General features: G+C 44.5%; 1 protein-coding gene across 7 annotated transcripts in view; it reads left to right on the top strand.

The window, feature by feature from the left end:
- PICALM (phosphatidylinositol binding clathrin assembly protein) overlaps positions 1–14586 on the top strand; it is a 495196-nt gene that overhangs the window by 388541 nt on the left and 92069 nt on the right. For all 7 annotated transcript variants that reach the window (XM_086933969.1, XM_086933970.1, XM_086933967.1 and 4 more), the window contains one exon: positions 11433–11543. In XM_086933969.1, coding sequence (XP_086790095.1) covers positions 11433–11543 — 111 coding nt within the window. The remainder of the gene's footprint in view (positions 1–11432; positions 11544–14586) is intronic.

Genomic DNA, 14586 nt, shown 5'->3' with positions numbered 1-14586 from the left:
TAATATAATTGTAAAAATATGTATTGCACTTCATTATTCATTCAGGCCTTTTAAAACCTTTGTTAGTTGTATGCATAATTCAGTCTTTAAAATGAAACCAGTTTCTCTACCACCGTACTGTAGATAAATAAATAATAATAAGCCATCCATGATTCTCATCAAGGTCACTGGTCCATTATGTGTGCTCTTTTTCTAATCTGTGACCTGTTGGTGGGTTCCAAATACGTAGTGATTGATAGCAAATGCAGGACAGTTTAGCATTATGATCTCTGTTTCACCGGATTACATGGTTAAATAGTAGGGCCCGATTAGGATGTCGGTGGGACCAACACCTACGTGCTGCTGGTGACTCACCCACGGACATCTCTTACAGTGGTCAGACCGCCGCAGTTGGTCCGATCACATTCCCTACAATGGAGGTAGTGCCGTGGGGATTATTTTCCACCTTTCCGCCAGCTCTTCTGACTTGAAAAGGCTGGTGGAAAGGCTTTTTTGGGGCCCCTAGCAGGGCCCCTGTCCCCCGTGGCCCTCCACTATGGGCACTGGAGGGCACCTGTGGTGCCCACTTAAACATCCCTGTATTGTGTGGCAGTCACCTCATGGATGCGGGGATGCTTGAAAACATGCCTTTTGCTGTGCTGCAGCCCTTTTCCAGGATGCAGCTCTAGCCTCAATACAAATAGGCAGGTTTCCGATGCCTTCATGACTGTCGAATCCTAATTATGTGGGCGGGACCACCGACTACCAGTCCGTCTGTCCTGTTTCCTGTATATGCACACTCATTTCATGGTGAAAGCATATCTAACTCCTATTTCGCCCTCGGAATCTCAAGAATGTATATACATTCCCATACACCCAGCCATTAGAAAGCTGCTGCCGAACCTTTATCAGGTTTTTATAGTCCTAATGGTGGCTTTGTGACTCTGTGATGATTGAGTCAGTTGAATAATTGACAGCATTGTTTGAGCTTACTTGCCACTCTCATCTCCGCGAGGAGAAGATTTGGCCAACAGGATCATCATGGGTTCACCAGGTGTAACGTGTAAAGTCCAAGGTGCTGAATTAAGTACCTAAATGATTGAAATTCAAGAATTGGGGCCAAATTACGATCCGACCGCCTTCACCGCGGGCAGGTGACCGCCCGACAATGAGTCAGCATTTCCACCTGCCCTATCATGATAGGACTGCCGTATAGACGGATAGAAAGTGCATTTTTCTACTGTGGCTGGTGCTGCGGCCCGGGAAAAGGGCTACAGCACAAGCAGCTGTAGTAAAATGCACTTAGTGCACATCCATGCCCTGTGTGCCAGGCACAGTGCATGGATGCGTGAGGGGGCACTACATGTCCTACCAAATGGTGGTCGACGCCGTCCAGAAGAAAAAGAAAAAACTGACTGTTTTGGACCCAACCACTAGATAGCGGAATAATGCACAGCATGTGAATCCAGAAAACTCTTCAAGCTGCAAAACTATTCCTACTGGTAAGTAACCAATTTGTTAGTGCACATCCATACACTGTGTGCCGGGCATGGTTTATGGATGTTGGAGGGGGCACTACATGTGCCCCTCATGCCACTTACCAGTGGCCCACTGAGTCCGACCACTGCCTCGACAGGATCCTTGATCCTGTTGGAGTTGGCAGCCTGTCCCCAGACCGCTGTGGTCCGACCGTCCGTATTGTAATACAGCAGTTGGACCGATGGCGTGGATGTCGGTGAGACCGCCACCAATTGCCTGTCGGTGGCGGTCCCACCGACATCATAATAAGACCCATAATTTTAAATCTTGACACCAATGTAACCTTTGTTAGTTGTTCAAGTGATTCTCTATTTTTGTTTTTAAATGCTACACGATGTGGTTATTGATCACTTACACAAAGAATACTCCTTAAATATATTAATAGTTCTTAACCAGTTTGCCCAACAGATAGTTACACGACCCCTGCAAAATCCAGATTTTATCATAACCTAGCTCATATTGTGGTCTGTGCATCCATAATGAACTGAAATACACATTTTCCAGTAGATTTCCATTAAATAGTAGAATCTAAGCAAGAATGATAGATTAGGACAGAAAAAATATAATTGACAATATTAGAGCAACAACAGTTGATATTTGCACATCCTGTAGAAGTGAGATTGTTATCTATCTCACTGGTGCAGGGAAACCCTTTGTCTACGGGTTCACAAAATGAGGGTCCCCAGTGTTGCACGTGTCCCTGAGCGTCCTGCCAAGATGGAGTCTGCTTTTTTTCTGTGGTCTGTTTAGATACAGTGTGGATGAGTTGGTAGAGTTCTGTGAAGAGAGACACATAGCAGTGAATGGGTCAGACTCCCCGTCCAAACTTAGGGACAACCTAATCCAATGGCAGAAGGATGATTGGGAACGTGAGCTCAGTGAGGAGGAGAGGGCCCGGGCCTCACGCCATGAGGGTGGTGGGTTTGAGGGGAGCCCTGAAGAGTCTGAAGAGGAGGGAGAAGATGACAGTACCCTCTCCCTCAAAATCAATAGAGACATGGCAGCCTAGGTCCCTATGCCATTACATCTGCAGTGATTGTACCCACGTCAGTGCACCCAGGTGATAACTTACAAGTGCATGTAAGGGAAAGCAACCCCCTATATACAAGATTGCACCAGAGACTGGACTCCTATGTGCATTTAAGATTCCTGATAAACTACCCTGCATGTGAGTACTTCGAAGTCAAGGATCCCACCACTTGAGTACGAGCAAGGTAACCCTCAGTCAGAAACAATTCCCAAAACAGGTATATCACCCTTTGCAAATACACCCAAGACATTATTACATGCACAGGTTTAATTTGTGGTGCAAGTGACCCAATGTCAAGGTTAACCAGAATAAAAGAATCTCGAGATGGGCGACTGTCACATAATTAGAGTTACTCGCATATAAAAATGATGGCACCAAATTCAAAAGGACCTGGATACATACTCCAGGCAATTTAATTTGCTGCAGTCCCCGCAACTGGTGAGGACACTAACCTTCTAACCCGCTGGATTCAAATGTTGTAACCCACAAGAGGCATGCGCTATTCTAATGATTCGGGTGATCGTGAGACTGGTGTATATAAGTTGTAACTGATGACAGACAGTAACTAACTTGCAAAATAAGTAGCTCAAGTCTGAAAATCCCCCAAAACGTAACTAACGGTAGAACAGATGCTTTACCAGAGGTGTAAGTTTCTGTTGCAGGTGTACCCCACGTAACAGGTGCCTTCTCACTGGAAAAAGCACCAAATGATACAACCAATGACAGACAGCCACTATGTTAAAAGTGTTCGAGACAGTGTGAACCTATAGTCTCCGTGATCCCAACGACGTAATTATAGGTATCACGCTACTTAAATAGGTGGTCAAACAACTTGGTCTACCTTGAAGTGATTCTGAGACAGGTGCCATCTAAAGTTGGACGTGACACTTCAACAGGTAAACGTTCAGGATTATCACTCGAACTGCTGTCCATTGCTATGCCAATGGCATTTAAACCCGCCCACAGCCCGACGTGTTTACCAACTCACCGAAGAAGGATGGCAAGTGTGACACGGCTTCCAAAAAACTGGAGGTATGTATCTGTTTGTCAGCTGGCAGAGGCTTGAACTGGTGCTGGTGGAGTAGCGCCATGGCAGGGAGATGAAAATAACTCGCTGTCAAGTACACAGGGTGTAGGTTCACCACCGACACAGCCTTGCAGCTCCTTCCAGTCTCCCCGTCCACAGTCCAGCTACAGACTGAAAACGCCACCCGCAAGACACAACATAGGTAAAGTGGCTGGCACCACCCCTCCACTGGATTTGGGAGTCACTCTACTTTTGGATTGGTTTTAAGTTTAATCCTTAGGGCCAATCATGAAGAAGAGGCGTGGCATAGCTAGTCGCAACATTGGGAATGTATCCGCCTTTTCTTCTAATGCAGCAATAGGATTGGCCAATACATGGTCTCTTCCAGCTTTGTTTTAGGACTGTAACTGAAAGGATAGTCAATGTAGACATAAAGAAGGGACTACATCGTAACCTGCTGGTTATTTCCATGGCAGTGCGTATCTTTGATGTGTCTTTCATCAAACGCACTAGTAACGGAGTAAACAAGCCCCGTCCTTTTCAGACTGGGGGGGCTTGTTTTTTCTTGATGAGGTCAAGGAGAGAAAGGACAGGAAAATACACGCCCCTCAATCCGAAACGGACGGGGCTTAAAGTGACAGACAAAGCTCTTCTCCAATGGCTGGCCGCTGTTTAGGAAGCCAGCCAATGGAGAAGAGCTGGCTTGTTTAACTTCCCTACTAGAAAACATAACATCTCGCCGACGAGACTGCGCAAATGCAGCCTACGCAGGCCGAGACCTAAAAAGGGGCTGTGACCCCATGAAAGGGTTCTCTCCCTGGATCCTATCATGAGGGTGGGCCTGCTGCTGGGCGCCAGGAGGTACATAACGACAAAAGAACCGGGGGTCTATAACGGAGCTTCAAGTACTCCGAGCTACTGCAAAACTCCTACATAAGTGAGTTAGGCGCTAATAGAGCTATATAAGTCTCTATATCAGAATGTGTGCCAGGACAAACCTGTCGAAGGACCTACTGAGATTGTTGGTAAGACCCGTACAGAGATGTGTTGGATTCCCATCAAATAGGTATGTAGATCAAGTGTTCTCATTTGGTCATCCAAAAATGGGGTGGTATGTCTCTTGATCAATGAGACCCATCCATCGCCCTTACTCAATTGGGTCGCACCATCAATCGCTAAGGTACCCATGAACAAATGATAAAGATGGGATCGAGTGCAGTGCAAAAATCAAAAGATGTGTGAGTTAAAAACAAGGGGTAAAAGGATCAATAGGCGAAAAACTCTAATGTAATTTGTCCTTTCCCTCAAACAAACAAGAACAATGCAGAGGAAGCATATAACTGCATTTACAAGGCCAACATGTTTCAGCCGGTAGGGACAAGATCCCATGGCTTTCTTCAGGGCCAGAGTTCTAAGCATTAGCTACTGCATACATAAAGTGAACGTAACGACAATCTGTAAAGGATATACATAAATAGCACAAAATCGTGTTCCTCTGTACCAAACGGTGTCTCCTACATCTGTTAACAAGAAACAAGAAATGCATTGTAGTAAGTCCTATCAAAACAGGAAAGACCTGGCACTGGCTTCTACTAATTAAGCCAATTTATTTTACTAATGTTACTCACCTGAATAGTACAGGGAGTGTACCTCACCTCTCCTGGAACCCAGCTCAGGAAAAAGGAGGCCCGCTCTGTGAAGGCAAGGAAGGGGTAATGAACGGAAGGGTGGACAGTACTACTCTATCTCTCCCTCCAATACATAATATAGCCCCTATAACAGTCAAGCTTCACAGAGCCACAAAAAATCCTAAGGGTGGAATAAGTCACAGAGCCCATAAAAGTCCCAGGTTCCCAATATCCATCACTTAATGTAAAAAGCTTTCCTCTAAATATGAGTGTCCTTAATAGGATGGAGCTAAACTGTAGCAGGTTTAGATCTGGGCTAGCAGACGTTTGACAGACCAAGCCTGGTCTCATATCCCAGAAACATAGGTGAACCAGTCTATGCCACCCCAAAAGAAAAAAAGGCCAAAAATAAATCCTAATGAGCCACTAACCTGTCCGGCGTTGTCTCATTGCAGGACCCGAGCTTCGTGGGAGGCAAAAATGGCTGCCCACAGGAAGCTTATAAAGGAGATAGGGGCGGAGTATCACGTACTCTTGCGGGATTCGATTGAACTACAGAGTGATGTCACAATCCACTGTGTTGTAGTTCACCCAAGAACTACAAGATGACATCATTACGGCCATCTTTGTAGTTTGAACTAGTTCAAAAATAAAGGTGCTTTATTTAACCATAGCGCAAGTGTTTGCAAGCGCGAAATAGTCAACCGATCTGATGTCTATTTATAAAGATCCATCAAAGTGGTCTCTGATAATGATCCCCAAATGAACCCAAAGAAAGGTAGCCAATGGTGGGAAGGGAGGATGTTGAGGGGGGGCTGAATCATCCGCCCCTCACTTCAAAAACTGAAGTGGTAGAGGGCTGTCAAAACAATACAATATCGTGCTGTGCCTGCCATATCAGAATAATGATGTTGCTTGTTAGTTCAAACTCACATATAGGCAAACAGTGTGCCAAGGGTACATCTGTAGAGAGCCCTAAAGGACCAAAGTGAAGGTGGGTGACCCTAGACTCAAAGGAAACTGAACCTAATACCTCCCCAGAAGATTCAGTGGTGCAGACTAGAGCACACAGTGTCCCTAGCGAAAGAACTACCCCCATAAAGTGTAGTCTAAGAGAAAGACCCGCAGCTGGCAGCTGCTCTAAACAGTAAAACACAAACAATTAAAGAAGGGTCTGAGGGAAATTTAAAGACCTGCCCAGTTCGTATCCCACTAACTATAATCCTAACGACAAAAGAACCGGGGGTCTATAACGGAGCTTCAAGTACTCCGAGCTGCTGCAAAACTCCTACATAAGTGAGTTAGGCGCTAATAGAGCTATATAAGTCTCTATATCAGAATGTGTGCCAGGACAAACCTGTCGAAGGACCTACTGAGATTGTTGGTAAGACCCGTACAGAGATGTGTTAGATTCCCATCAAATAGGTATGTAGATCAAGTGTTCTCATTTGGTCATCCAAAAATGGGGTGGTATGTCTCTTGATCAATGAGACCCATCCATCGCCCTTACTCAATTGGGTCGCACCATCAATCGCTAAGGTACCCATGAACAAATGATAAAGATGGGATCGAGTGCAGTGCAAAAATCAAAAGATGTGTGAGTTAAAAACAAGGGGTAAAAGGATCAATAGGCGAAAAACTCTAATGTAATTTGTCCTTTCCCTCAAACAAACAAGAACAATGCAGAGGAAGCAGTCTAAACATATAACTGCATTTACAAGGCCAACATGTTTCAGCCGGTAGGGACAAGATCCCATGGCTTTCTTCAGGGCCAGAGTTCTAAGCATTAGCTACTGCATACATAAAGTGAACGTAACGACAACCTGTAAAGGATATACATAAATAGTCCAAAATCGTGTTCCTCTGTACCAAACGGTGTCTCTTACATCTGTTAACAAGAAACAAGAAATACATTGTAGTAAGTCCTATCAAAACAGGAAAGATCTGGTACCGCCACTGGGGAATGCCTCCCTGCCTGGAGGGCCCTGTGAGCTTGACCCTGGGCCCAGCCTTTGCCCCTTTGCCTTCCTTCCCTGAACTTTGCCCTGGACTTTTGCGTACTTCAAGCGCCTGGGAAGCGCTTTGTTTTTCCTCCAGGGGAGCGCTTTTATTTCTAGTTGCAGCATGGAGCTGCAAGCATTTGGCATAGGGATTCCCCTGCATTTGTGCCTCAATCACGGGAGCCCACCCCACATTGTGCGTGAGGAACGAAGGGTGCCCACGCCGCTTTGTTATTCATTTCGCAGGTGCCTACCCCGCACATCTGCTCATTTTTTTTTATCCCTAGCGGGTGCCCACCCCGCCAGAGGCCTTGCCGCTATTCCTATACCCCTAGCGGGTGCCCACCCTGCCAGAGACTTTGCCTGAAAGAAGGTGCCTACCCCTCATTTTGCCCTGATAAACTCACCACCGCTGACCCAGGAATTCCCGACCGGGCTGCTGCTGACGTCACAAGGCCGCCACGCTGGGATTCGTCCCAGCCGCAGACGTGGCCTCGCAACGAAGAGGAAGTTGCCGGTGGAAGCGAGGACGGGAGGCTACCCCGCCTCCCAGGATGTCCCGGCACCGGAGAAGAGAAGCCAGGCCAGCGCGAGAAGAGAGGCAACGTGGCCGGCAGCGGGCGCCCATGCCCGAAGGAGAGCCCCGCGCCCTGCAACTGTTGGACGTCTGAGGCGGAGGGGGCACGTGGCACATTGCCGGTGCCTGCCCCCGCTACTGGAGAAGTGTTGCTGCGGGTGCAGGAGAGGACGGGAGCCCACCCAGCCTCCACAGGAGATTGCCATGAGCCTCACCGGCTCAATTGACGTCCCGGTCCCAGAAGAGGGACCGGGCGAAGAGGAGGAGCTCCACAGTGCTGGCCCTGGGACGGAAGGAGACCGCGGGGGAGTCCCAGGTGAGTGGGGCTCACAGTGGCTGGTGGCAGGCAGAGGCACCCGGTCAGAGCGCCCCCACTGGGGCAGATGGCCGCTCCAACGTGGACTATGTGTGATTGAGGGGCATTTGATGATTTAGAGCCTACGTGGCTCCCACATTGTTTTGCGACAGCAGTTGTAATTAGAGCCCACGTGGCTCCCACGAGTGCTTGAGGCATTTTGCTGATTGAAGAGACCAGAGAGAAGGCTCAGGAGGCACGCTGGTGCCCAGATTCCTTTCCACGGTTGCCCAGCACTTAGTGGGCAGCTGCAACGTTTAGGTGATGCCCTGCGCATTGCTGCATTTGCAGCTTGTAGCCCTGACTCTGCTGGACAAAGGGCGTTTGAGCCCCTGAGAGGCCAAGTTGGGCTGGGGACAGTTTTAGGTGCTGTGCCCTCGCTAAGGGTACAGGGTTATGCCTCAGGTGTATTTTTGCGCAAGGTGATTGCCTACTGGGTTTATGATAATTGCCTAATGTTATTTTTGCGTACAATGCCTGTTTTAGACCTCTACATGTGTTTCTGACACTTAGGAGATTGTTTTGCCTAGTATACTTTATACTAGTGAGTTTATGTTTTCCTGCGTGATCAATGCCTAAGGTGATTAGGATTGCGTAGTGTGTACCTACCTTTTACCAGTGGTTACTGGTTGTATCCTAGAACTGTTATTTTATGCTACAGTGCTATTTCTACTAAGTACTATTTCTACAAAGTGCTGATTCTGACAGCGTCCCCTGTAAATACTGCCCAGTGCCAGTTGGCACAGTGTAATTGTGTGATTATGATCTAATGTGTTTATGGTAACACAAAGGCTATTTTTATATATTACCTTCTGTGGAGTTCCTTTTTGTGGTGTGCCTAGTGTGCTGCTGCTGTGTGTGTGTGTTGCGCAAATGCTTTACACATTGCCTCCAGGATAAGCCTGACTGCTCGTGCCAAGCTACCAAGGGGGTGAGCAGGGGTTATCTTTCTGTGTAACTCCCTGTGTAACTCCCTTGCCCTGACTAGAGTGGTGGTCTCTGCCTGGCTTTGGCGCAAGCCCTAGCCAACCAGAGATCCCATTTCTAACACTTGAGTTCTCTTTTGGATGTCTAGAGTGTTAGTCTACAAATTTAGAAACGCCCTCAGAATTCAGTTTCAGATGTATTACTTCACATGGGAAAACTTAACACAGCCTTTCTACTATAATATCTGCATTCTATTCAGGAAAGGGCACTCCTGATGAAAAGTGCTGTTTTATTTCCTTTTCAATGAAAACAGGTAATCAGGGCCTAATTGTTTTTGAATGCAGTCTAGGAGCCTCTTGTTCTCCTGTACTCCATACTACAACCAAACATCTAAATACCTGTTCTCAGGCCAATAATGGTGGTACCTATAATCCCCACACCTATAAAAGAACCACTTTTGTACACATCTAACAAATATCTAAATGCTACTCATAAGGGTTCCCTGACACTGGAGAAACAGGCTGGCATAAAGTTTCCCAAAGTTGAAAAGACCAATACTTCAGATGTTTCTGAATCGAAAGTTATGAGACAAAAGAGCGATTCAGTGGCTGTAAAAAAAATAATAAAGGAGGACTGACTACGAAGACGGGCCCATTTACAACTGGGAAATCTCGCCAGGAGGTTAATTTTCCTCGCTCGGGGTCACCAACTTGACGTTGACAAACATGAGCGAGGTAAAAAAAACTTGTCGAGCTCTGCGTAACGCGAAGTGCGGAAAACCTCGGGAGCAGAGTTCACCACCCAGGGTAAGTGCAAAGAGGATCATTTTTGATGAGGCAGGAACTTATTTCAGAGACGTAAGGACTTAAGTTGGGAAAGGCACATGAAGTGAGAAAGTGATTTAAAAAAATAGCCACATTGGCAATTGGAAGCCAATGAAGACTGATTTGAAATAGAACAGCGGGCAGTGGGGGAGCTGACGCATCACCAAGAAAAAGATGGGCTGCAGTATTCTGAACGATCTAAAGGCACTGATTGGTGGGAGGGGACGCCTTGATAAAGGGAATTTCCATACTGAAACAGAGATCAGACTTGAACAATGGCTTTATTAGAGGAGAGGGGGACAATTTAGAAATAATAGAAGTAGTGATCCTGCTCAAGTGAGAGTAAAAAGTCAAACAGATCTCTTTTTAGTTTCATACTAGGCACAACAACTTTATATATTCATTTGCATTTTTTCCCTACTCGTATTAGTTCTTGTGGCAAACACTATTTAATGTTGTGCTGCTTCTTCTAAGACAGTTCTCATTTTTAACTGTACCATACAAAGTGGAACAATAGGCAATTGTGACTTTCACAGAGACTTTGATTTAAATAGCGTCATTCTAAATTCTTAAGCCAAAGATCTTGCTGTAATACTATGAAAAGGCCCTGTTTTGAGGCAGGTTGTTCAACCTCAGCCTAGACAGGAACAGAGGCCTTATGGCTGGTGTATTTCTTGCAAATTCTGAATTAGAGATCACACCCACCTATCACTACTAACTAAAATAATTTGTTTGACACCAATGCCCCTATGCCAGTGTACTACACACACTGTGTAGATATTATTTCATAGAAATATAAGATGTAGATACTATGAGATTACTAGATGTAAGTGTCATGCACACTTGCAGTGTCCTAGTGCACAAGTAAATCGCCCTGATACACTGGTTTGGATTACAGTGCCTGGCCTCGTCCTAGGAGTCTAAAGGTATTGAAGCTACTTGTTTGCTATGTTGTGCTACATAATGTAAATTAGCAGAGGATTGCAAGTTGTAACTTTCAGCTAACATGAACATAAATACAAGATCCTCAAACATACTAAATTTAAGAAAAGGTCAAAAAACTATAACCTGCATAAGTACAAGCAAGTCCTACTTCTTTACTAGGGGTTTACAATTTTTTAATTTTTCAGAAGAACATACTTACGGTAGAGTAACACATATGCAAACAATTAAACTAAAAGTATTTTTAACTTGGGGTTTTGTGCTAATCTTTATTGTGATCTGAACCTAAACCTGTTCTTAAATCATCGAACACACACGTAGACTCTCAGGCTGTTGCAGAAAAGTTCAGTGGTTAATATTTTCTTTATCACTGCCCTGTTATACTGGTATCTTGCATATTTGGGTACCATACTGGAAGTAGATCTTGTTCGTGAATTATTTTTAAGTTATTGTGACGTGTACAAATTTTCAGCTGTACAACGTATTACCACATCACCAGGACCACTAAAACAAAATCACTGCAAGATAATGCAGAAGTGCCTGTTATGTACATCTCATGTTTAGTGTTGAGGTACGTAATTGTGATTATGTTTTTGTTTTTAAGGTTTCACGCCTTCTATTGCTGCTCAGTCACATACCTCAGCTGGCCTTAACGTCGATTTTGATTCTGTGTTTGGAAACAAATCTCCAACAAGCAATACAATAGATGCAAGTGGTAAGGATAATATATATTTTACACATTTAAATAACTACTATGTATACACTGTGATGGATATGCTCCAAATGATCTGCACTTCACCATGTGTCCCCGAATAACAGAGATCGTTGTATCACACACAATACTTATTAATTGCGGGTGCATCCAGGATGTTTGATACCCATCCACCTTAGGTATCCAATTACCGGGTTTACCAAAGTAGACCATGAGGCGATATTAATAAAACGACACACGAGCACACATTAACATTTCTTGCTTTATCCTAAATGCAATTTAAGCACAGTCCCAAAAATAGTCAAGTCTTTTAGCACAAGATTTGAATTATCACGTCATAAGACCAGGTCCCAAATTAGAGTTCACAGTGATGAAGTTAATCCAGTTAAAACTTTATTTCTCTTCAGAAAAACACGGCAGCCGACGCGCGTTCTGCCCCACCGGGCTTCCTCAAAGCTGCAAATACCATACAAAAAAGAAAACAGTATTGTAGCCACTTATTATATAGTCTTAAGCAGGGCTCAAGTCCGTTAAAAAGAAGTGGGAGGACTCTCCAATTTAGGTGGTGTCACAGGAAGTGACATCACGGCAGGAAGTGACATCACATGTGAGGCAGATCTATCATTTGCACATATTGCAAGATTTAACAATTGAAGCTGCTCAGTACTTAAGCCTGTGACTTAAGGTACCTGTGTGGGGGAATTAACAGCCCAAATATCGATGAAGTTTGGCATACAACTACATTAGTCAAGCCATTAAGTGCTGCAAGTGAGTTTTTGTTGGTAATATGAGGAAAAAAACATCTGTATGTGCCATTTCCTCATATTGACTTGTGAGGAGGACAGTCATTTGCAGTTAATCCAATTTAGCCTGGATTTGCCAAATACCCTCACTTGCCTACAGAGGTGAGTGACATTTTCATCTCAAGTAATCAATACTTATAGTTCCTTTAACTGTTAGCACCCGAATTCTTGTTGAGTTTAAAAAGCATTTTAATCAGTGATTATGGCCAAAATATTTTGCTTAAAAATAGCTTCACAATTCCCTGTCATTCTAATTATTACCAGTTTTTCGTGAACACACAAGTGACCTACACTTGACTTCACAATCCTGTGTGCTTTTCAGTGTTATTATGAGTGAAATATATTTTTAAATGAAAAGTGACTTGATGTACTGAGTGAAACCGCGGGAAACCTATGTTTTGTTTACCTTTTATGCCTAAAGCTTGAAGGAAAGAGTATCCGAATTTTAAAAATAGTTTTTGCAAGTGTACCTTAGACTTGTACGCAGTTACATTTTCGTAGTTTAAGCAGTCTCTTAATATTTATCACCATTTAAACAAAGTTAATATTTCTGCTGTGAAAAGTACAACAGAGTCCTACAGCTGGCAACGTTGGAAATAAGACATGTAAAAATAGTGAATACAAGTGCCAATGCACCTGTTGCATTAATGTTAGCTAAGCCCCCGGTAGAGAGATTTATTCATTTATCTTTTTAATCAAACCTGATATTTCATGTTTTACAAGACAGTGAAAGCGTATAGGTTACATTGTAAGCTTTCATGCACAGTGACAGTAGCAGCTCCCTTGAAAACACCCGGTAGCCCCAGTCTACTAGAATCTTATTTACCTTTGGAATATTTACCCTCAGGTGGTTAAACGCCAGCAAAGAAATGTAAGTGTTAATTGTGGTTTGTATCGCGACAATTGTAACTCGAGTTACCCTCTGACTGATTTTTACTGGTGTGACCAATATTTTAATGTTTTTGTTGGTACAAAAAAAAGGTAGGAAAAATCACCTAAATCCGTTTTTCCTCTAATCAGTACATATTTAAAATATAAACAGAAAACACTTTAACATGTGTCCCAGAGCTGCCTGAATAATCTATGACTGATAGTTAAAGTAACAGACAGCAAAGCATATTAAAATGGATACTGACGATTTTATATACCATACTGCCTTAATTTATATAACGTCCTATTAACTCTCGTGTCTGACCGTTTGCAAAATCTTAAAAGGTGGGTAGATAGCCGGGATGTTTTGCCGAGATATTTAACGTTTATTAGGATGTTGGCGAGGAGGCGGGGGTACATGGGCTCATTATCCAGACAACTCATCCCAGCACACACAGACTGCCTGTCTAGCACCCTCCACTAACAGGAGAAGCACCATTCACCTGACGGGTCCTGCCTCCAGAAAAAGAGGTGCCTGGAAGAGTTTCTCTGTCTTCGTAGGGGTGGGTGCCTGGCAGGCAAAGGGTCCCTGGCTTAAGACGTGTGTGACAGAGGGTCCCTTCCAAAATAGAGGTGGGTTTCTGGCCGTCAGAGGGCCCTTGGCTCCAGCCAGAAAAGGGTGCCTGGCAGTGTGTCTCTTACTATGTAGGGGTGGGTGCCTGGCAGGGAAAGGGTTCCTGGATAAAGAAAAAAGTGATTGTGGCTGAGGGTCTCATCCTAAATAGAGGTGGGTGCCATGCAGTCAGAAGGACCCGTGCTCTAGAAGATGGGTGCCTGGCAGAGTCTTTTTCTGTATAGAGGGGGGTGCCTCGCAGGAAGAGGGTACCGCGTTCCAGAAGAAGAGTACCTCACAGACGGTCTCTGCTTTTCTAGAGAAGAGTGATTAAAACTGCCTTTCAAATTCCCATCCTATCACATGCTTGCCGTGTCTTATGAAAATCATCTGAAACTATGTTGCCTCCGAGCTTAAGGACTATTTGGAAGGAAACAGTCTTATCTGTATCTTTCAACCTAGTTTCCTCTCTGGTCACAGCACTGAAGCATTTATGAATGTCGCCTCTTCGTTCTTTCAGTCCTTCGATACAGTGGACCAGGAGATCCTTCATTATGTGCTTAAAGAAAGGACCGTGATTAATAAGGCAGCGGATACCTGGGTTGAATCCTACTTCTTACAGGTGTCAACGTGTAAAAATTAGATTGGAGAATTTCTCTCCAATCTCACCCCTGTAAGATGTGTTATAGAGCCAGCATTTCATTTTGGCGCCCTTATAGTTCAATATCTCTGTTGAACCCAGATCTCGGAATTAAACATC

The sequence above is a fragment of the Lissotriton vulgaris genome, chromosome 8 (assembly GCF_964263255.1).
Source record: "Lissotriton vulgaris chromosome 8, aLisVul1.2, whole genome shotgun sequence".
In the NCBI taxonomy this organism is placed as follows: domain Eukaryota; kingdom Metazoa; phylum Chordata; class Amphibia; order Caudata; family Salamandridae; genus Lissotriton; species Lissotriton vulgaris.
This window is presented reverse-complemented; position numbering and strand designations above follow the sequence as displayed.